General features: G+C 41.0%; 1 protein-coding gene across 3 annotated transcripts in view; it reads right to left on the bottom strand.

The window, feature by feature from the left end:
• Positions 1 to 20,890, bottom strand: part of MRPS5 (mitochondrial ribosomal protein S5) — a 36,918-nt gene extending 16,028 nt beyond the window's left edge. For 2 of the 3 annotated variants that reach the window (XR_013484616.1, XM_020988223.2), the window contains exons 1-6: positions 20,789 to 20,890; positions 16,540 to 16,620; positions 13,455 to 13,592; positions 5,359 to 5,484; positions 3,129 to 3,362; positions 606 to 640 (exon numbers count right to left, since the gene is read on the bottom strand). Coding sequence is in view for 2 of the 3 variants with exons in the window: in XM_020988223.2 (XP_020843882.1) it covers positions 606 to 640; positions 3,129 to 3,362; positions 5,359 to 5,484; positions 13,455 to 13,592; positions 16,540 to 16,620; positions 20,789 to 20,852 (678 nt within the window). In the remaining variant the exon portion in view is untranslated. Of the gene's footprint in view, positions 1 to 605; positions 641 to 3,128; positions 3,363 to 5,358; positions 5,485 to 13,454; positions 13,593 to 15,837; positions 16,415 to 16,539; positions 16,621 to 20,788 lie in introns of those variants that run through there. The other variant, XM_020988232.2, reaches the window with a different exon arrangement.
• Between the last annotated feature and the right edge of the window lie 3,508 nt (positions 20,891 to 24,398).

The raw sequence follows: 24,398 nt of genomic DNA, 5'->3' as shown, positions 1-24,398 counted from the left end.
CTTAGCATGGTGCCTCGCAATACAGAAATGCGTATTCTCTTCCTTTCTCTCTTCCTATCCTCAACATAGCAACCAAACTGATATTCCTAAGGTATAACCGACCACATCACTACCTTGTCAAAGAGTTCCCTATTACGCTAGGATCAAATGCAAACTCCTCCAGCACTGGAGACTGTACAAGCTAGTTTCTGCCTACCTCTAGGGAGTCATTACACATCACATACTTCATTCAATCGGTGGGTCAGGGCAGCTGGCCTACTTACTGACCCTCATCCAAAATATCCCATCTTGCATCTCTCTGACTTCACAGAGGCTGCCGCCCTGCCTGGAAAACTGCCTCTTTTCCCTTCTGCCTCTTGGACCCTCGTTTCCATCAAAGCCCAGCCATGTCCCAGCTCCTCCACAAGGCCTTTCCTAATCCTTCTGGGGCCGACCTTCTAGCTCCAAAATAACCTTGTACATATTGTGTGTTTACTTATATATGTAAGTGTTATTTTCCCCAACTCTCCTTGAAAGCAAAAATTGGGTCACTGTACCCTCGATACTTAGCCTAGTGCCTGGCACACAGCTGGGGCTTTAAAAATGCTTGACAAACAAAAGCTTACCTCAAGTATTCTGGTATCGAAATCTTCATAAGTTTCTGTTGAGATAAAAGAAGACATCGTATTCTAAATCATTATTCCTACCAGGCACTTCTCTTAAAAAATGCCCCTCAAGCAGCAAGCAACCTTAGAGATGATCAAGAAGTTCCTTTCTCATTATTGTTTGCTAATTCCCTTTTGCTTTCAAGGTTAGGCTCTCTTCCATGGGAAGCTGTTTAAAACCTTTGAAGACAGAATCCTTCTTGAAAGGCCCCGTATGTACAGAAATGAAAGATTTAGAGCTGGAAGAGAGCTTAGAGGTCATCCAATCCAATTCCCCTCATTTTACAGAAGAGGGATCACATAGCTTCTAAAAATCTGAGGCAGGATTCAAATCCAAGTCTTCTTGAATCAGAGTTCAATGCTCTATTACACTATACTGCTTCTACACAGGCATTTAGCCTCTCTTGATTGTGCCATGGACCTCTTGAGCAGGCAGCTTGAGGAAGCATGGAGACCCCATCACAGAATCATGTCTTTAAATATATAAAATAAAGTACACAGTGTGGGACAAGCAGACAAAATTACTCTCCCCAGATGAATCCCCAAGACTGACTTCAGCAGGTTTCCTGAGGTGGCAGCTTCTACTCAGCCTCCTCACCATTGTTGTCTAAACATCCCTATCTACCCCATTATTGCACCATTAACTTCCCTGCCCTATTTGTGCGACAGAGACCCTCCCCTCCTTAAAAAACCCCTGCTTGTAGACATGCTGACTCTGTCTTGCTCTGTGTCAGCCATGTGGCTGTAAATGACCCCTGGTAAGACCAGCTGCAACAGCCAGGGTTCTGAGTCTGGGGTGTCTGAGTCCTGGGGCCATTCCCCACCCCCCACCAGCCCAAGCAACAGATTTCTTTGATGTAGGGAGACGAGCTATACTCAGACAATAACTCCCTTATCTATCTCCTATAACTAATAACAGACCTTTTTCTCACAACTCTATTTCATATAACCACCTGTGTTTAATGAACAGCCATCTTTCTTTTCTTTATTCATACAATGATACACTGAATAATGTTTAGCTTATGAAAGCTGCCCTAAAATATGTCTAAAAAGAACCTCTTCGGCCAGGCTCTTGGTGGACGCCATCCACCTTGCTATCTACCTGGCCAAGTAAATGTTCCTCGGTTTATTCTTAATTGACTTCTTACTGCTATTATCTGACACCAACCTCAAGAGTCCAGATTGGTGAGTACTGACACTTGGATCTCCCCCAAATTCCACTACAATGATCACAAAAAAAATCAATTATGCTGAAACAGTTACCAAAATATTAAAAACATGTATAGACCCCAGATTAAAAACCCCTGATACTAAATTTGAAGTTTTAAATAATCTGAGGCAAGAGATCACAAAATATTAAGAACTAGAAGAGATCTTTGAGGTCATCTCATATATAAAAAATGCAATACTTTTGTACAAAGTAGGTACCTGGTAATTGCTTAATGAATTGAACAAGGAAACAGAGAAATGTTAAATACAGGGCAAAGGGGAGAAAAATGCTACGTGGTCAGTGCTTAATTTAAAAATGTTTTGGTGAAATATAGTCAGCACTAGTAAAAAGCATTTATTACAAACACACTCCTCTGAGCAAAAGTCCAAGGTCACTAGAATGACTCTGAATGCCTTTTCTTACTACAGGGTAATGAACTTCAAAGCACCTGTGCCCCCCTCAAGGTGGGTATCTCCTCCATCAGTACAAACAAACCTATCTAGGCTTCTTATCCTATTTCTCCCTATGCTCATTCACAGATTCCCAGAGGATCATGCCCAACACGGCTCGGGTCCTCCGCTGCACCTCTTCATGTGTCAGGTCATCGTCCACCAGCCATCCCTCTCCCACCTCATTTTCTAGCTCTTCCTCAAATGTCTTAGTCTAAACAAGGTATATTCAGGACAATCTATCAGAATAAAAAGGTGTCAAATTTCAGTTTTTGTTGTCATTTTAAAGAGACCCGAGTCATCTCACAAAAGTCTTTCTAAATTCTAATAGGAGAGGTAAGATTTTATAAATTATCCCCCTCAGGGGGATATAGATAACTACAGTCAATAGTGACTGTAAACCAAACTAGCAAAATACATCCAATTACTGTACTATTTATTAACTGCACAACCTTAGGCAAATAATTTAACTTCCCTAGCCTAAGTTTCATCTTTAAAATGAGGAAGTTGGAACAGACATTCTTTGAAAATTCTATTAATTAATAATAATGTTTTTAAAAATTCTTCCAGTCCTGAAATTTTGTCATATATTCCCTAGACATACACCAAATGAAGGGAGGCAATCTCTTTAACAGGGTCTATTTTAAAAGGTATTCAAAATTGGCCAAGGATATTCAAGAGTTTTCTTACTGGTGTGTGAGGTTCAACAATGTAATTATTTTCTTAAAATGAACATTAATGGATTTTAAAATTTCAGAAGTAAATACATTCCTCATGTCATGACGGTAAACATACCCTATGACAAAAACAAAGAGACATCATTACCTCCATTAGGACCAGGATCTGGGGGTCCTAAACTGATTCCTCCCCAAGAGCTTCCAGTCCAACCTCTCTCCCGTTTAATCTTCTTTTTTCTCTTTTTGTCCCACTCGTCTCTCTGCTGGATCATTTCAGCCTGTATCTTCAACTGCTCTTCTTTGCCTCTTTGGCCAACTCTTTGAACCATTCCATGTTTTAAAACAGGAGCATTCAAACCAGGCCAGAGAAAACCAGAACGTCCTTAAGATAAGACAGAAAGAAAATTTCTTGTCTTATAAGTAAAAATCTAGATTTTTAAAAAACTGCTGTAGCAAATCAGTCAATCAATCAGTCAAATATTTATTTATTAAGTGCTTATGTGCCAGGTATCACATGAGGACTTAGGGATATAAACATAAAAGATGCAATAATTCCTATTCACAAGGAGCTTACATTTTAAATGGGGAAGACAACACACACGCATAAAACAAATACAACATAAATATAAAGCTAATAAATATAGATAAAGACAAGGTAATTAAAGGTACCAGCAGTTGGAGGAATTAGGAAAGGCTTTGTGAAAAAGATGGTCCTTAAGCTGCATCTTCAAGGAATCATGGAATTCTGTGAGGCAAAGAAATCAAGGGATCACTGTCAATTTTGGAGAGAGTCATTTCAATTGAGTGACTACTCTCACAGACATGGATGACAGTCAGTGCAAAGACAGAGATGAAAGAACAGCAAGAAGGCCAATTTGACTGGATCCCAAAGAGCAATCCCAGTGAGGCAGGAAAGACAAGTCAGGGCATGGCTGTATATACAACTTGTACAGAGCCTTAACAACTAAACAGAAGAGCTTCTATTTTACCCTGATGCAACTGGACGTCGCTGGAGTTGTTTGAGTAGGGCAGCGATATGATCATAACTGCACTTAAGAATGACTTTGGCAGCAAATCCGTAAGATGGACTGGGGTGAGGGGAGAGAGAGGCAGAGAGACAAACTGGAAGGCTATTTCAATAGCTTAGGTGAGGGGTGAAAAGGGCTGTGCAAGCGTAGAGAAGGGGTCATATTTGAGAGATGCTACGAAGGCAGGAACAGCTATGTAAGTTAAGGGAAGATGAGGAGTCCAAAATAATATAAAGATTATGAACCTGCGAGACTGGAATAGAGAAGTCTGGAAGAGGGGACATACAGAGGGAAAGGTAGTGAGTTCAGTTTTGATGTGTCAAGATTAAAATGTCTCCAGATCATACAGTTCTAACAGGCAACTGGTGGTGTGGTACTGAAGCTCCAGAAGAGAAGGGGACTGAAACTATGATCTGGAAATCACCTACAAAGACATGATAGTTAAATCTATGTGAGCTGATGAAGTTACTGAGAAAGAGTATGTAGAGGGAAACGGAAAGAAATTTGGGAACAACAGAGGCATGATATAGATAATGAGTCAGCAAAGGAAACAGAAAACAAGAAATCAGACAGGCAAAAGGCAATCCAGAAGAGAAGTAATGTCATGAAAACCCAACAAAGGACAGAGTATTCAGGAGAGAGGTAAACAGCATCAAATGTAGCAGACAGGTCAAGAAGGAGTTAACACTGAGAAAAGACCACCAAAATTAGGAATCAAGGGATCACTAGTAACTTTGGAGAGAGCCATTTTAGTTCAGTGATGAGGTTAGAAGCCAGACAGCAAAAAGGTGAGGAGTTCGAGAGAGGAAAAGAAATAATGGGAGTAAAACAGACATCACATTGAAACCCAAGATCAAGTGGCCCCCTCTCTTCTTGCAACAGCCCCAGGATCCCTGGGCTTGATGAGCAATGTTATTTCCTTTCCTTATGTTTGGCAGTGGTTTTCATATTCCATGTGTTAAGCAACCAGACCACACGTAAAACATATTGGCAGACACAGCTCCTATCCTGAACAGCTCACGTTCCACTACAGAAACAAAGGTATGAACACCCCAAAATCCTACAATAGTCTCCCACCCAGACTTTCTTTGATTGTCTGATAAACAGAACAGAGGCACATCTCTATGAGAAGACATAAGCTTGCTCTGCACCCCAAACCCCATCTTTCTTCAGACTGTTCAGGCAGCCACCTCCAAGCAGCCCAACCCTCAAATCCTCTAGCTTTTTCAAGAGAACTGAGATAAGGGAAATGGCAACCCAGTGAGTGCCCGGCCCAGTTTGGTTTCTTTAGGATCTAAATGATTATCAATAATAAAAAGACAACTAACCTTCTATGATAAACAAACCCACCTTCACCAATAATCTGACCCCTGTTTAGGTCCTTCTTCCTTTTCTTCTTGCTTCTTTTTCCTCTTCCTTTCCTCGATCCAGTACCAGAGTCAGCTAAGGCCCCTTTCCATAGCTCTTCTGCTGTCACTGCAAAGAAACAGGTTTCATGAATTAGGGACCATGATCTCCTAGAAAGTTAAAAGGCTAAAAGAGACCTCAAAGTAATATAATCTATTAATAAGCATTTATTAAGTACCTATTATGGGCTAGGCACCCTGCTAAATGCTGAAGAAACAAAGATAAAAGTAAAACAGTCCTGCCTTACTTTCTACTCTGGGAGATGTACATATAAAGGCATGACGAAAACACATACTCAAAACATAGATAACCTTGGATTTTATAAAGATCTTTACCAAGAAGGGTTAAAACTAAGGGTATTCTGTCGAATGCAGTTACCCAGAACACTGAATGCACCACCCCACCTTTGCCTCTCCCCTGGCACAGCTGTCCCAGAACCCATCAAGGATCCCTAAGCAACAGGAAGAGCTGACCACACCAGGGGCTCCCTGCCACACCACGCCTTCCCTTCCCCCAGGCTGTCTGACTGCTCACAGGCCTAGGATGACTGGGGAGTCAATCAATGCATTCCTTCTCAAGGGATTGGGCCTTCCCATCTGCCCTGCCTCTGTCCCCTCCCAAGTCCCCAGGTACTGTCAACATAACTACTTAAATAACCTAAGTATCTGTGGGGCTGGCCAGCCTCCCCACAGCTGCACCAGTAGCTGGCTCTTCTGCACATCAGTAGTCTCCCAATTAAAATATGAGGTCCCTGAGGGTGGGAACTGCTTTGCTTTTTCAGTGTTTATCTCCAGCATTTAGATCAGTTATTTGGAACACAATAAATGCTTTCTCATTCAGACTACCCAGCCAATGCTTTCCTGACATTTGACACCAAGGATTTTTGACACATTTATATAGGTTATTTTCTAAATTCCAGTCCTGATCTTCAAAGCAATCACGATCTTTTATAAGCTGTTTCCTTTACAATCACATTCTCTATTCCACTGTCCAAATGAGTAATACCAGAAAGTTCATATCATACTTGTCACATTTGTTCGAATATCAAGAGATCCTTTATATTAACTACGTGCACAGGATGCCTACTGACTTCTGGTCACCAAATCTTTACTCTTTCCTGTTACGAATGCCTTGAGTCTAAGAATGAAAAGAACCCTATCTTACCTTTTCTAAATTAACATGCTCTGTATGATGGAAGAGGAAAAAGAATATGTATGGAACCAGACTGCTATCATTTAAAACTATTTCTTCTGTGTGTGAATTGTCAATTAAATAAATATTTATTAAGTGCTTACTATGTCTACACTAGACTTAATAGGAATATGCTGTCCAATTCACAACACCTGATTATTCCAGAGACCAGAACATTAACCAGGTTACAGTTCAGATCAGCCACTGCCTAAATCCTAGAATACAATAAAGAGGGAACAACCAGGCTTGCTTTTTAGGAGAGACAGTGGGATTCAGTGGAAAGAGCTCAGGATTTGAAATCCAAGCCTGGATACCAATCCTAGCTCTACTTATAACCTGCGGGACAACAGGCAAGTCATTTAACCTCTATGGACCTCAGTTCCCTCATTTGTAAAATGGAGGTGCTTTGAAATCCTATGATCTATTCCTTTTAGCAATAAAGGTATTTTTAAATGCCAGGAAACTGGGCTCTTGGTGGTACATAGCTATGTATTTGGTGTATGACTCCGAAGGCTCAAAGCTCCAGCGGACTAATTCACAGCAGAGCACAGCTTTCAGTCCTTACCTTGGCTGTATAAATGCTATCTCACATATACCAGAGACTCTGAAGGAACCAGACATTCTGAAATACAATGACCCAAATTCAAGAAAATTGTTTTTAAAATTTGTTTCCTCTCCTAACAATCACCATATAAACGATGGAAGAGATATATACTTTGAAAAATCTGAGTCATCATAGTGAAGGCAATTAATGGGATGTCATAAGCTGCCCTTCAACTACACTGTTTTTTAACTTGAAATCAGAAGTCTAAGAATGGATTTATGATGTGTTAGCACTAGGAAGGCAAATTTTTAAAAGGTATATATATTTGCTCACTACCTTCTCCCTGGATTCCTTAATGGAGAGCGAGAAGCCTGTGCTGCCTCCCTTCCATTCCTTCTCAGCCCAGCAGAAAGAGCCATACTTCCTGGACATGGTGTCCAGACTGATGGTCAGATGCCAAGTGACAAAACCACTGGGGAAGAAATTCTCCTTAAATATCTTCTACAGTGAAACAGGAAAGCATTGGCCTTGGGCAGTATTCCGATACCTGGAACCCCTTGTCACTGGGGAAGTTCATACTGGACCACCAGCATTTCCACCCTAAGCAGCTCATCACCAGAAAGAAGAGAACTATGCTGGAGGGCACTACACTACTGGCAAGGAAATCACTAACCCCCTTGTGGTCTGCACTCTGAAGCTTGATCAGTGCACGGATCTTCTAGGTTTCTTGTTTTTCCACAGCTCTGCGGGTGGGACCATTCCAACTTTGCTAAGGTCCACTGATTATGGCAAGAAGTCAAAGCTGGAGATGCTCATTCACCCAGTGCACCAGGTTTCTACAACTGTCGCTGCATCTTATAACTCCATTCTAACCACTCACATCCCCCTCAGAGAACTGCGATTGTGCCTTCATGGTAGACTGTGAAGCCACTGATATCTATACCAGAAACCTGGACACTGAATGCCCAATCTACACTGATCACCTTATTAGTCAAACTGTACCCTCTCTCACTGCCTCTCTCCCAATTTGATGGTACCCTTCATGTTGATCTGGCAGAATTTCAGAACAACTTGGTACACAATCCCCACATTACTTTCCTCTGTCTATGTATGCCCCAGTGACATCGCTGTGAAATCTACTATAAGCAGCTGACTATAGCTCACAGATTACTAATGCTTTCCTTAAGCTGGTCAATAAGACAGTGAGGTGTGGCTTCCAACCACGGTGAATACATAGCTTGCTGCTTGTTGCACCATGGTGAGATGGCTCCCAAAGATGTCAACGCTGCCATCATCACTATTAAGACAAAGTGCAACATCCAGTTTGTGCACTGGTACCAAACTGACTTCAAGTTTGGCATCAATTATTAATCTCCAATTGTAGTTCCTGATGGTGATCAAGATACAGGAGGGGACATATGCATGCCAACCAACCCCACTACAACTGCAGAGGCCTCAGCTTACCCTGACAACATTTGACCCAATATATGTCAAGCACACTTTGTATAGGGAAAGCGATATAGGAAAGAGAATTTTCTGAGGCACATGAAGAGGGCTGTCATAGAGGATTATGAGAAGGTTAGTGTAGCTAGCTGAAGGAGAAGATGAAGGTCAGAAATACAAATCTGCATGCTATCTTTTTCATGCTAGGTCTGTCTTTTTTTGTACCATGAAAATGTCACAGAAAGTAGAGGCATGATAAAGGGTAAAAAAACCCCTAAATGAGAAGACAGGAGTGTGAGTCCTAGATCCCTCTATTTCAACTGTCTGACCTTAGAATAAGTCACTTCAATTCTCTAAAACTATTTTCTCTCAATGAAAGGGTCAATTTCTCTGGTTTCAATTTTTTTTAAGCTGCAGATTTTTTGAAAATCAACTTCTTATACTCTACTTACCAAAATTAATGAAATTGAGAAATCTAACACACATGACACTTAACTTCTACTCAGAGATTTACTTCCAATTTACATATTTCATAGTCAAATACAGGAAGCACATACATGACACCCATTCTGAATTTGTTCTGACTGAAACTGTCAGTGGCAGATTATAACCACATCAACATGTGATACCCACTAACTAAAATTTTACCTCATGTGCAGGTAATTTAAATAATCACTCTGCAGCATCCATTATCAAAACCACCTAGTACTGGTTAAAAGAAATAGAAAGGCGGTGCAGCAATGATCAGATCAGACAAGAGAGAACCAGAAACAACAGAACACAACAACCTAGTGTTCAATAAACCAGAAAACCCTTATAAAAGAACTCATCAGTTGATAAAAACTTCAGCAAAAATGGGAAAAGTGTGACAGAGATTAGGCTTAGAGCGATACCTTACATCTTATTCTATAATACATTCTAAATGGATATGTGACCTTAATATTAAAGATAATATCATGATTTCAGACAAAATTAAAGCTAAAATCTAAAGAGAAAAATAGGGAAACTACACTATATGTCAGCCATGTTAATCAATATTGTTTTAGACTATTTAAAATAACTAGACAGTATAAGGTTGAAATATTGTGGTGGTGTAGAATATGATGAGGTAATGGACTTCTTAGAAAAATATGGAAAGGCTTGGACTTACGAAGGAAGCTATTATCCATCCTTTTTCTTTTCTTTGATGAGGCGATTGGGGTTAAGTGACTTGCCCAGGGCCACACAGCTAGTAAATGTCAAGTGTCTGAGGCTGGATTTGAACTCAGGTCCTCCTGACTCCAAGGCCAGAGCTCTATTCACTGTGCCACCTAGCTGCCCCAGCTATTATCCATCCTCAGAGAAACTGAAGACAAACAAGTATGGTAGGGTCTTACACAGATGTATATGAATATATATGTCTATATATGCATATGATTATAGATATATAAGTATATGCATATGTAAGTATATCTCTGTGTGTGTGTGTGTGTGTATTTGTACTTACTTGTAACCTTCATGGGAGAAGGGGAAAAAAATAAAGTAAAAAATGCACAGCAGAGAAAAAAACACTCACAAGGAAGCAAATCAAGAATGGACATCTCTGAATACAATGTGTAGTATTTATTACATAGGTTTTCTTAAAACAGAAATCTATTGCTGTATACTTTGAGTCCTCTCGTACATTCTGCTATGCATATGGCAGCGCTTCTTGTCTTATTTTGTACTTAAGTTTTAGTATTCAAGTTTATAATTTTTTTTCTTTTCTTATTGTGTTTTTAAGTTTTAGTATTCAAGTTTAAAATAAATTAATTTTTTAAAAATATTAAAGATCATACTACCAAAAAATTAGAGAAGCAGATCAAAGACCTCTGAGACATAGGCAGGAAATGTATTCTCAACCAAGCAAAGGATAGAGGCAATTACAAAAGACAAAAGATAGATAACTTTGATTACATAAGACTAAAGTTTCTACACAAACAAAATCAATGTACGCAGGATTAGAAGGGAAAGCAGATCAAAGACCTCTGAGACATAGGCAGGAAATGTATTCTCAACCAAGCAAAGGACAGAGGCAATTACAAAAGACAAAAGATAGATAACTTTGATTACATAAGACTAAAGTTTCTACACAAACAAAATCAATGTACACAGGATTAGAAGGGAAATGACGTAATGGGGGAAAACATTTTTATATCAAATTTCTCTGAAAAAGGTTTGATAGAAAAGCTACAGAAACAATTAACAGATATACATACAAAACCACAAGCCATTCTCCACAGATAAGTGGTCAAATGATATGAACAAACTGTTTTCAAAAGAAGAATTGAAAACGATTAACCACCAAATGAAAGAATGCTCCAAAATGACTAACAGAATCTCACACCCTGCAAACTGGCAAGGATTACAAAAGATAGACATAGACAATGTTGGTGGGGTTGTGGGAAGATGAACCCACCCGTGCATTGTTGGTGGAGCTGTGAATCAGTACAAACATTTTGGAAAACAATTTGGAAACAGGCAAATAAAGTTATCCTTTGACCCAGAAATTTCATGACTAGATTTATCTCCAAGGAGGCCATGAGTAAAAAGAAAGTTCCCACACACACCAAAATATTTATAACACTTTTTGTGGTAGCAAAGAACTGGAAACAAAGTAGATGCCCGTTGACTGGCGAATGGCTAAACAAACTATACAGTATATACTTTTGCTTAACTCTCTTGGGAGAAGATACTCTCTAGGTAGGTTTATTCAAGTGTCTTGGAGGAAGTGTCTTATGTGAAAATAAACTACCTCGATAATTTTTTTTCAAATATAGACAAAGGAGACACGTGATCAACCAGTAACGTTACTGCCCTACAACTAAGGTTTTAGTTTTCCTAGCACCCACTATGGCAAGGCATTCTTTGTGCATTACTTTTGAAGTAAAAAAAACCAATAGGTCTTTATTTGCCTTAAATTTCCTACAATAACACAGTCCCAATCTCAATTACCCATAAAGGCAATGAAAGACTTTCTAGTAATTTGCGACTAATGCTATCTCTACCAAGAGGTTAGCTTTAAAATGGAAAAGGCCTCATGGCACCATGGGAACCAATTTACTTGGCCAGGTTATTTCCTTGGGAAATCACTTAAAAGTGAATCCAGGGCTCTAAAATAGGCCAGAAACCATCTACTAATATCTGGACAGCCCCAGAAAAGCCTGAGCTTGCTCCCTGATTGGGAATATCGCCCATTTTTCTTTGCTTCAATTTCATCCTAGCAGATCCCTGGTTCTTCACTGTCACTTCTAGACCATTATTCTGATAGCATCATTCAATAACTCCTGCATTGTCATATTCTTCCTCCCTACCAGCTGATCTAAAATACCAGGAAGCCCAAATTGTTAAGTCATGACTTTTTTTTCTTTAAAGCAAGACGTCTTATAGCTGGCCTAGCTGAGTGGGCTTTAGGAGTTCACAACTACAGAATCCGGCACACAGAGCCCAGGATGATCCAGACTGCTCAGTGCTTAAGGAAGCAGGAAAGGAAAACACCAGCATCCACAGCAGAGATTCCTTCTTGGACAGGACTTGTTTATGATCTGATTCCCAGGAATTCAAAGAACCAATGTAAAAGACCCCTCACACATCCCTGCAGCCCAAAATCACATCCTCACTTGTATTATCATTAGAAGCATACCTCATTTTATCGTGCTTTACACTTCACAGATAATGTGTTTTTTACAAATTGAAAGTTTGTGTAACCTTGAATTGAACAAGTCTACTGGCATCATTCTTCCAACAGCATGTGCTCACATTGTGTCTCTGTGTCACATTTTGGTAGTTCTTACAATATTTCAAACTTTTCCCATTATTATTTTATTTGTTATGGTGATCTGTGGTCAATGATCATTGATATTATTATTATAACTGTTTTAGGGCACCAAGAACCACACCCCCATAAGATAGCAAACTTAACTGACAGATATTGTTTGTGTTCGGACTGCTCTACTAGTTTGCCCTCTAGTCTGAAGGCAGTCTACCAGCTGGAGAAGTTGACCAGAGCCCCAGCACTGCCCCTTTCCTATTACTGACGCACAATATCAGCCTCTTTCCCAGCTCTTTGTTTTCTGGACCCTGTTTATCATTACCCCCAAATAAATGTGTAATTTTTCATAACCCCCATAACAGGTAACAGCTCATCCAACGTGACTGATTTAAGAGAAATTTAACAACTACTTCCCAACAATTACTGCTCATCACTGTGTCCTTAGTTTAATGATACAATAATGTAAAACTCCATTAGTGATACAGATAAAATCAAACCCACGGTAATGACAGTCATTCCAAAACTCTTTCCACCTTTTCCTCTACTCGATGAATACGATTCATTGCAGGGTTAATGATAAATTAAGATTTCTCTTTTACTTTCCTATCAGAACTCTTCTTGCTTATTCTTTCAAGTTAACTATCACATCATTTCCTGGTTTTTACAAAAACTGAAAATAGAACAAGGATATCCATCCTCCTATATGGTTCTAAAGATGAAGAGAGGCATGGTAGATTTTGACTAAAGCCTTGATGCTCTTTTTTCTCCGAACACCTAAAACTATCTTACCCTTCTCTTAGGACCGAGATTCTGCCTTTGCACTTCTAGAAAAAACAAATGATTTGAAACAATTGCACCAAAGCTATGCTTAAGGTTTCCTAAGCTCCTCTCACATACTTTACCAACAACCTAGCCATTGGACTTTGTCACCTGTCAATGCAGTCTTTGGCATCCAAATGGAACCTGAGTATATGTTTAAACAACCCCAAAGTGAGGCAATTATAGAAGAGCTAATACTAGAAAATATTACTTTTCTTACTCTTATTAAATTCTAAGTGTTTACATACTTACTTTTGGTGAAGAAACTGTAGTGTTTATGTTGCTGTCCTATCAATCTGCTAGGAGCAGAAATACAACACTGAGTCTGGAGGGCATGGGCTAAGTTGGTATAATGATGATGACTCCCGGCTCCTTGTAGTGCAAAACTACCTGTAGAGAGAACAAAACCTTTATCAAGGCATTCCACAACTGTTAATATTGCCAATAAAAAAATGTTAAAACTGGATGACCTTAAAAAAAACCCAAAACCCTACTGTCTACAAAATTCTTTTGAATAGCCCCAGTGTAACAATGTACACAAATAATAGCTTAAATAATAATTTTCAGTGATGATGCTGCTGTAACCAAGTATTTGTAAAAGATGTATGAAGAAGACAGGAAAATGAGTAGCAGGCTGTCAGCCTGAAGTTAGGCTTCATTTTCTAAATCTGTGGGACTCTCATACCTCAAGTTATACTAAGAGACTCCTACTTAAGATCCTGCACATCCTACAGGAACCCAGCTCTCCCAAACATACTAAGCAAAGATATAAAAAGAGTAGTGGGATGAATAAATACCAATAAATCCAAAAAGGAACTAGAGTAAGCATCTTTCTGCAGCCCAGGACTATACAAAAAAGACAGCTAGAAGAAGCCTCCTGGCACTAGGAAAAGAGATTCTGCCAGCCGAGGTAAACAAGCAAAGAGCTTGCTGGCTCCAAAGATCCTCTAGGGCAATCTGAAGCCTGTAGCATTCTGTACCTAGGCAAAGAAAGGGCTAAGCTACTGCTCAGAGACAGAAACTGATCTCTCTGCCTAAGCGGGTAGGACCTATGACAACAGCCTCCAAACTAGCAAGTCCCAGGGGAACCAAAGTCCGTAGCACTCTGAACTGAGATACCCTAAAGGGTTCTGACCAAAACAATCTGACCTAGTATGACTGAGGACACCTGGAAACCTGCCAACTTTCTGAATACAATCACACCAGTGGAAGTGGAAGCCAATGCCAGGACTCCAGACAGTAAAAATTAAGACCAAATAGGGCCTGATCATCTAAAGGAACAGAAGGGGCATAAATTATTCCTATTACAAAGTACCAAATCAAGGACTGAGATTGAAGATATAAAAAACCAGGATACAATGAATACCATTAAGAAATATTACAGGTCTAGGGGCAGCTAGGTGGCGCAGTGAATAGAGCACCAGCCCTGGATTCAGGAGGACCTGAGTTCAAATCAGGCCTCAGACACATAACACTTACTAGCTGTGTGACCCTGGGCAAGTCACTTAACCCCACTGCCTAGCCAAAAAAAAATATATTATAGGTCTTAAGACGCCTAAGAGACAACCCTAGATAAATAAGGAAATTTCACAACAGCTACAAGGAGAACCACAAAGGAAAAAAAGGGGTTGGTCATACATACTACAAGAGTACCCATAAGAAAGAAGCAAGAGACAAACCAAAAAAGAAATTGTAAATGAACTAAAAGATCTGAAGGAAAGAACTAGAAGGATAAACAGCTTAAAACAGAAAATGGAAAAATTCACGCAAATAACAAATTCCCTGAAAATCAGAATGGACCATACATGAATCAACAACTCTATAAGACCAAAAGAAAAAAAAAGAAATATTAGGACAAAATCAAAAGTTTGAAAAAATAAAATCAGGCAATAAACATATATTAAGCACCTAATATGTGCCAAGTACTTTGCTAAGTGCTGGGGATATTAAAAGAGGTAAAAGATAGACCCTGCCCTCAAGGAGCTCACAATCTAACATGAGACAATCTAATACGTCACAATCTAACGTGAAAACATGAAAACAAATATATACAAAGCAAGCAATATACAGGATAAATAGGAAATAATTAAGAGAGGGAAGACACTAGAATTGAGAGGGGTTAGAGAAGGCTCCCAGTAAAACAGGATTTTAGTTGGGACTTAAGATCAAATAAAGATGGAGTATCTTGTTCATGGAACAGCCAGGAGGTCGGTGTCACTGGATCAAAGAGTACTTGTTAGGGAAAAAGGTTTAAGAAGGCTAGAAAGGTAGGAGGGGGCCAGATTATGAAGGGCTTTGAATGCCAAACAGAACATTTTGTATTTGCTCCTGGAGGGAACAGGAAGCCACTGGAGTTTACTGAACAGTGGACAACATGATCAGACCCGCATTTTAAGATCACTTTAGTGGCTGAATGAAAGATGGATTGGAATGGGGAGCGACTCGAGGCAGGCAGACCCACCGGCAGGTTACTGCAGTAGTCCAGATGTGAAGTGATGAGGCCCTGAGCCAGAGTAGCGGCAGTTTCAGTAGAAATGCTAGAAACACCGGTTGTTGTCCTTCATTCTTGAAGAGGACCAAAACAACAACACTACATTAGAGTCAAGTGTGTCCTACTGTGGCTGATCAGACTAACCTGAGTTTGGAAGGCTCCACCACAGGTCGGGCACAAATACTCCTTGTACACTTGGAGCGAATTCTCTGAATCTGCACGTCTCATGTTGCTTTTGAGCTGCCGCAGTTCTGCTTTGCTCATAGAGCATAGTGCCTTCTTTGATGAGGGCACACCATGCTGGGCTGCCCTGTGCCAGTGTCTCCCATGTCACACAATCAATTGCAAAATTCTTCACAGGCTAACAACATAAGGGCCAGGTGAACAGAGGCAGTGCTCCCCTACGCTCTGTACTGGGCAATCCACACCGGGAGTACTGGCGTATTAGTTCTGCGCACCATGTTTCATGAGGGTTACTGACAAACTAGACAGGCTAGAGAGGGCAATGGTGGGGATGAGCAATCTGAAAACTTTAACACATGAAGAAAGATCTAGGAATCTAGGAACCTCACACGTGTAAAAGAAAAGGAGACGTGCTTAATATCTTTCAAACACTTGAAGGAATGTCATGTGAAAAAGAGACTTTTTTGGAGACTTATGAGGTCTAATTTGACTTATAAGATCCCCTCCAATACAAAGAATCTATCATATCAATAGTTAAGACCAAAATAACATGCCTGCTCACAAACATTTCTTTTATTATAAAACACTTTTCATTTATTCACAACTTCAAAAGAAGAAAACAAAAATCCTCAAAGCTCAGACTACAAATACTGAATCTCTCACCACTGCAAGGGGGAACCCTCGATGTAAAACTGGAAATTGCAGGTAAGCTAGTTGGGTAAAGCTGCCTTGTCCACAAAGAGCCTGAAAAAGAAACAGAACAAAAAGTTAGTTAAAATACTTAGTCTCCTTTTCTAGATCATCATCCATACCCTAAGACCTCTAAATGTGGCTATCCCCCAAGGCTCTGTCATGGGCCCTCTTCTCATTCTAAACTTTCTCTCTTGGTGAATAGAGCAGCTCCCATGGGTTCAACTGATCATCTACTTGCAAATATGCAGAGATAACAGCTGCAGTTCTAGTCTCCATACTGTACTCCAGTTCTCCCCAAACCCCAATCCCAGCAATACATTGGACATTTATAACTGGATATCCTGTAGACAATGCAAGTTCAACACATCCAAAACAGAACTCATTATCTTTTCCCCAAAATCTATCCCCGTTTTGAACTTACCCATTTCTATTGACAGCATCACTATCTTTCCCACCCAGGTTCATAACCTTAGAGGTCTTCTTTACTGCCTCACTTTCCTTCAACCCACACAGCCAATCAGTTGCCCAAATATTGTGAATTCTACCTCCATCATAGCTTACATCTATCCCTTTCCTTCTGCTCACATGGCCAGCAGTCTATTTCAGATTCTCATCACATCTTACCTGGACTATTCCAATGGCCTCCTACTTTGCCTCCTTGTCTCAAGTATCTGCCCTCTCCAATCTATCCTTATAGAGCTGCCAATGTGACAGTCTATATAGCACAAGGCTGATCAAGTTACTTCCTACTCCATAAATCTCAGTGCTTCTCTGCTGCCTATAGGATCAAATATAAACTCCCCATTTTGGCATTTGAAGCCCTTCACAACCTGGCTCAAACATATATTTACAGACTTATATTATTATCCTCTATAACTCTCTATCACTCATTTCCAGGCCTTTGTAGTGGCTGGTTGTTTTCAAGATTCAAATTAATTGCCACCTTTTGAAGGGTTTGACCTAATCCCCACCGGCTGACCCCTCTCCCAAAAAATTATTGGATATATTTTGGATTTTTTATCTGGATCTGTGATTTCATTATTAGGAAGCTCCCAGGTGAGGAAACTTCCCCCACCAGTGTAGATCAGCATCTTCTCTGAAACTGTCTTCAGAAAGTCATCTTTGTCATTAACAGGTTAAGGTCTTGCCTAGGTCACATTGCCAGTATGTGTCAGAACGACCTGACACTGGGTCTTCCTGACTCCATGGGGAGCTCTCTATCCACTATCCTCTGCTGTCTCTCATTTATCTTGAAAAAATATTGAATGTATTTACAATATGCATGTTATCTTTCCCAACAGAAAGTAAGTTCCTTGAGGGAATGGGATTTCACTTTTGTCTTTGTATCTCCAGAGCCCAGCACACAATAGGTATTTAATAAATATTTAGTAAATGTCTGACAAGTGCTCTCCTATTACATTCCTAATTATCTTGGGTAGCAATTTTGTAACAGCCATTTTTCCAGTTCAAAAGATTTTCAGTTCAAAAGATTTGTCAAATAAAAGACAGAATGAATAATTTTTTGTCCTACCCAGATAACTCCTTATCTTCTTTTCCTCAGTATAGTTTGACTTTTTTAAAAGAATTTTTCTGCCATCCTTTGCTTTCTTTGCCATCTCCAGCTCATTAAAAATAGTAGCATTTACAGGATTGTGCCATTTGTTATCTGTTCTCTGTCCTTGTTTCCAGTTTGCACTTTACCTTTTTTCAATTAACCAATGGGTCTCTTGTTTACCCACATCAAACTCCTTCTAGTCCTCATCAAAACTGTTTTCTTTACTTCCATCTCTTAACAGGTTGTTTTCCCCTATAGAACTTAGTTTATGGTATCCTACCTTGTTATTTCTGTGAACCCTCAGAAATGTGCTCTCCTAAAATCTAAGGTATACGTCAAACTAATGCCCAGCTGTCTTCTCCCCCACTTCATTACAGATTCTAAGATGAAAAGGTCATTTCCTTCAAGGGTCCTACTACGTCCATCCCAGCAATCAGTTTCTTCATATTGGTCAGTCAGACTGAGAATAGTAATTTTCATCCCTGGTTCCTCTATCATTTGGAGGAGGAAATAATCATCAATCAATTAATCAAAAAATGTGTATGAAGTTCCTGTTTCAGACATTGTGTACTTGATAAAAACACAAAGAGAAATGAAACAATTCCTGCTCTCAAGAATGCCAGGTGACACACGTGCAGTACATACAGAAGTATATACAAAATAAATGCAAGGCAATGTTGGGGATGGAAGGGGAATGGAGGGCATTAGGGAGATAAGAAAGGCTACCTGCCAAATACGCTAACCTGAGTTGAGCTTTAAAGGAAATTTTAAAGAGGAAGGTGAAGAGTGAGACCATTCCAGGCATGGGGGACAGCCTGTACGAAGATGAGAAACTGAATGTTATATGGCAGGAACAGCAAAGCCAATTAGGCTGGACCACAAAATTCAACTTGAGTCAGAGGACCTCAGTTCAAATTCCCTTTCTACTACTTAACCATCTACACAAAACATAATTCAGACATTTACCTCCTTTAGGCCTCAGTTTCCTTATTTGTAAAACGTGGGAGTTAGCTTAAATAACCTCTAGGTTCTCCCAGCTCTAAATCGATGACTGTATTAAGTAAGGACAGCTTCAGGAATTCAAACTTTATCAGGAAAACCAGCAGAACAATGCTTTTCCAAACCAATTGTTACAAAAATCTATCACACCATTTTTGAACTCTATCACACAATGTGAAAGAGAAATGGAATGTTCTGTTTATTCCTTCTTCCATCCATATTCACCTGAAAACTGCAAAAACATAATCCTCTTGATCAGAGTTTGATAACCTACAGCAGAACATGTATATCAAATACTGAACAAGGGCTGCCCTGTGGTAAGGCACAAGACCCCTCCCTACTGCCATCCTCTCTTAAACAGACTCTTAAACAGTAAAGGACTGCTTCCCTGCCCACCCCACCCCACTGCTACCTGGAAGCACAGAACAGGGGCTGAAAGCCTTCAAATTACTTTTCAAAGAGGGTTGACCCCTGCCCTAAATAATATTGAGTTGACAAATTTGCTAAAAATACTAAAAATCATTGATGTTATAACCAACAGTTTTACTTATCCTTCTCAGGTTCAGGTTTGCCACTTTTGATAAAAGCAGCTAACAAGATAATCACTTCAAAGAGTCAGTGGGAATGTCCAAGAAATCGAAGCAACAACTAGGAAGTCAGGCTTTAAGATATGAATGGGCAAAACAACAATGAGCCCTTGTTTTTATAGATGGCCTTTGAAAAACAGGAAAGGGTAATTTGCACTAGGTGCAGCAATGGTTAGAGCCATGGGCGTGGAGTAGGGAAGACCTAAATTTCAAACTAGCCTCAAACACTTCCAAGCTGTGTAACTCTGGGCAAGTCACTTTAACCTCTGTTTGCCTCAGTTTCCTCATCTGTAAAATGGGGCTAATGATAGCACTTACCTCCCAGGGTTGTTGTGAGAATCAAATGAGATAACTGTAAATGAGATCATTTTACATGTAATAATCAAATGAGCGCTATATGAATGTCAGCTGTCGTTACCATTACCCAAAATAAAAGGGCAATAATGATTCTTAATTCAGAAATGATAAAGTGTGGCAGATGGAGGCCCAGGGATTGGAATGAGAAAGACCTGAGTTTGAATCCCACCTCGGACATGGTGAGTGATGCTGGGTGCTGCCGCTTAATGTCTCTGAGTCTGGGTCTTCTCATCTGCAAAGAGGGACTAAGAGCCTGCTTACTAGGCTGCCGTGAAAATCAAATGGGATAACATACATAAAGCTCTTAGGCCATGTGGACACGAGTTGTTATTGTTGTCACTATTATTATTACTATCACATAGCTCCTCCAAGGTTAACAGCACGGAGCCCTACCCCCATTACCGGGCCCAAGGTCACTCCGCCCGCCGGGGGTAGGGCTCTGCGTCCCTCGGTCCTCCGGCCAGGGGATCCAGTGAGCGGGCTGGGAGCAGCAGGCCCCGGGAGGGGCTGGAGCAGGCTCAGGCTGGCCGGCGTCCTTGGGACTGCCCGGGTTCTCCCACCGGACGCAATGCGCTAAGCAGCAGCCTCGCACCCCCCCACCCCGGAGAGCGCCCCTCCCTCATGCCGGGGGTCTCTCTCCCCTGCTCTCGGCCCCTCAGCACGTGGGGCTCGACTGCCTCAGCCTCGCCCTCGCCCAGCGCCCAACCTCAACGGGCCTCACCTGTCCCCGAGGCCCAAGACACTGGAAGACGCCTGCCGGCGCGCACAACCGCGACCGCCGCCATCTCTGCACGGCCGGGCTTGCGCCTTAAGGCTCCGCCCCCTAGCAGGCTACTTATTGCCTGAGAGAAAAGGTCTCTCTGAGGAGGCGCGGGGGGCGGGGAGAGAAGGACCCTAGCTCATTCCCCGCGGGCCCTCGCCATCAAGCAGTACCTCCCTCCCTCACCCTCCCACACCGGGCCTCTTGGGACCGTCACTGGGAGCGTCGCAGTCTGGGCTCATATTAGGGCGACTATAAGTAAAATGCTCAGATTAGGACCCCGCGCCTGGCGCCCGGAGAAGAAGGACCGATGTAATTGACTAGAAGGAACAGACCGGAAGTGGCGCCGCTCACCTGGCTCGGGGCAGCGCGGTCCTTTTGAAATCTACTGTCTGGAAGACTTTGGAGAGCCACGTGGGTAGAGATACTGGCGGTGCTTTCCATTCAACTTTTATTCTGCTGTATGCGAGCTCCTGCAGTTGTCAGCGATAATAATTATAATTATAAATAAAAATAAATTATGATGATTGTGATGATAATAAATTATGATACTAATAATGATAATGTATAAAGCAGGATCTTTTCTGTGTCATGGACCACTTTGACAGTCTGGTGACCCCATCTCAGAATAGTAATTGATAATATAAAATGCATAGAATTATAAAAGAAACTAAAGGTAACTGAAAATAAAGCTGTATTTTTTTTCCAGGTAAGTTCGCAGATTACTCCCAAATCTATCCACAGCCTCTTGGCAGGGATCAGTGGACCCTAATTTAAGAATTCTTGATATAGAACTTTGAAGGGTGTAATTTACAGATGCAAACTACATTTTGGAGCCCTTCTAAGAGGCTTGAACTGAGAGCCAGAATAGAGACAGTAGCTGTCTACAGGAGGACAGTGTGGGATTCTGTGCTGAGGGTAAAGTACCCAGAGTGACACTAACCATGATGGAGTGGGGTGGGTGAGACCTAGATGCCAAGCAAGCAGAGACTATCACAAGATTCCAAGAAGGAAGGAAGGAAAGAAGGAGTCAAATATGGTGGCAAAAAGGAGAGCCCTCAAGCTGCTATCAGGAGGAGCTATTAACAGGTAAACCCTAAGAACTTAACAGAAATAGAGAACTAAACCTGTGACCACCCCATCCCATTTCCTATCAAAACCTGCTCCCTTTTTGGGTTAGGTTGGTGGGCAACTTTGTTTGTTCTTTATCTCTTGTGTTCAATTTGTCCCTTAATGGTCAACAGAAATGCTAAGCTTTGTATTTTGTTGTTGTTCATCCTTCATTTTGAAGAGGACTAATAACATCACAGGGTGATTTCTTGATTTTCGCATGAATTGAAGTGAGGCAAAGTTGCTCAAAGTTGTCAGCCTCACTCTCCCCTCCAGAGTCACTGAGTCCAGTGGCAAGACAAAAATCAAGACAACTAATCAGTGGCCCAGGATACGGTGGATGTCCTTGTTATCTTCAACATCTGATCAAAAATCTAAGCACTCCACAGTGCCTGCTTCAGCTGCCTTCCTGTCCTTTGGAACAAATTGTCCACCAAGGGAAGTCTTCACATGCTTGGGGTAGAAACCCTCCCTAACTCACCAACAGATCTGAGGCTAGTTGGTTACTATCAACCTGGTTTAGCCTGTCTGCCAAGAAGGTTCTACCAGCGTACAGCTGCTGCGTATGCTACAGTTTTTTGGAGCCACAAGTAAGAGTTGAGCGTGAGGTGGACACCAAAGATGGATGAGCAGCCCTGAGAAAGGCTTGGCAAGCCCTCACACCAGAGGTGCTAGTCCTCTCTGAACACACCATACACCCCTGTGTTTTATATGATACTTAAAAATAAAGAGAAGATAATTGTTCCTTGTATTCAAGAAACATGATATTTGGTTCAGGCTGAACCTGGGGGCTTGGAGCTAATTTAGAACCTTTGGGCATAAGGACAGGGGAGAGGAAATTTAAGCCTGTCAATAAATTTGGAATCTAGACACTCTTAGAGACAAAATCTCACGCTGGCAAGAACAGCAGTATTCAGCGAACTAGAATGAAGGGGCTGGAGGGAGAGTATTTCCCCTTTTTTAATGGCAGCTGCCATATTTTGTGCTGAGGCAAGTTTAAAATAAAATCATAACTTTTCAACAATAAGCTAGTTGTCTGGGCATGCTCAGATAGGTCTGTAGGTTCAGTGGATGAAAAATAATAGCTTAGCCTGCTTAGTTCCCCAAAGCCACTTACTGCTAACACATGTTATCTCATTTGATTCTCCCAATAGTCCTATGAGGTGTCCATTTTACTGATGAACAATCTGAAACTCAAAAAGCTTAAGTGACATGCTTACAGTCAATTCAAATCAATAAAAATGTATTAAATGGCTGCCATGTGCAAGGCCCTGTGGAAGGCACTGAGGATACACAAATTAAATAGTTTATGCATTTGAGGAGCATATGTTCTTTTAGGAAGTAACATATAGCCCAAGGCAGGAGCAACAGCTAGCAGTCAGTAACCAAACTGAACTGTGCATTCCTAAAAGCTCCGGGGCCAAGCTCCCCTGTGTACTGTCTGTAGATTACACACAGCCTACTCAATTAAGTATTTAATTATATATTCTTAATTATTTTTGTTTCTATACCAAGAGTAAAAAGCACAATATACAGTTAAATACATTGATCTGCTTCTGTGAGAAGCGACTTCATTTTCCACACCTCCTATCTTGCAGAGAGAGGCTGAGCTGAGGAAAGGTGACTCAATTTATATACTATAATATCACTATTATAAAAATGAACAATTTATGGCCAAGGCAACTTATGCCTGGGTTACTGCAGGACCCCATTGTCTTTTCTCATGGTGTCCCCACAATCAACATCTCTGCTAATCTGGACTACACATAAAGCCTGGTCTCCACAACTCAGTTCCCAACTGCCAGGACTAAGTTTTTCCTTGAATCCAGCCTTGGCTCCCTTCTCTACTGTCACAGATCAGGTTCTTGGAGCTGCTTCCTGCCTCTCAAACTCTGGAGCTGAATGTCTCTCAATTCAGTTCCTTATGTATTATTTCTTTTTTTCTTTTCTTTTTTTTTTTTAGGCAGTTGGGGTTAAGTGACTTGCCCAGGGTCACACAGCTAGTAAGTGTCAAGTGTTTGGTCTGAGGTCACATTTGAAGTCCTCCTGGCTTCAGGGCTGGCGTTCTACCCACTGCGCAACCTAGCTGCCCCTTGTACCATTTCTTAATGGGCTAAAAAATACCAGAGTGAATGGGAGGGGAAGGAGAGAAAATTCCCCTTTCAGTTGCCCTATAGAGAAATTAGAATCACATACCTGAAGCTACTCCTTGGCTTGACTTGACAAAGCTGGCAAGCTTGGCTCTTTAAAAGCCATTAGGAAGGAGGTGACCAGTCTTTTGCTAACAAATAGCCAGCTTCCCCTCTAATTACTTCCAAGAGAATTCTTTCACACTGAATAAAGGGATAACATGGCATGATCTTTACTCTTTTAACACAGCAACACCTTATTTTCTCTGCTCTTTCTGTGACTTTATCAAAAGGGCTAGGGGAGTAGTGGATGAATCATTCAGGGACAAACT

This window comes from Phascolarctos cinereus, unplaced genomic scaffold (genome assembly GCF_003287225.1).
Source record: "Phascolarctos cinereus isolate Bilbo 61053 unplaced genomic scaffold, phaCin_HiC Scaffold_2;HRSCAF=192, whole genome shotgun sequence".
NCBI classification, from domain to species: domain Eukaryota; kingdom Metazoa; phylum Chordata; class Mammalia; order Diprotodontia; family Phascolarctidae; genus Phascolarctos; species Phascolarctos cinereus.
The sequence above is the reverse complement of the archived record's forward strand: the minus strand, read 5'-3'. Positions and strand labels throughout refer to the sequence as shown.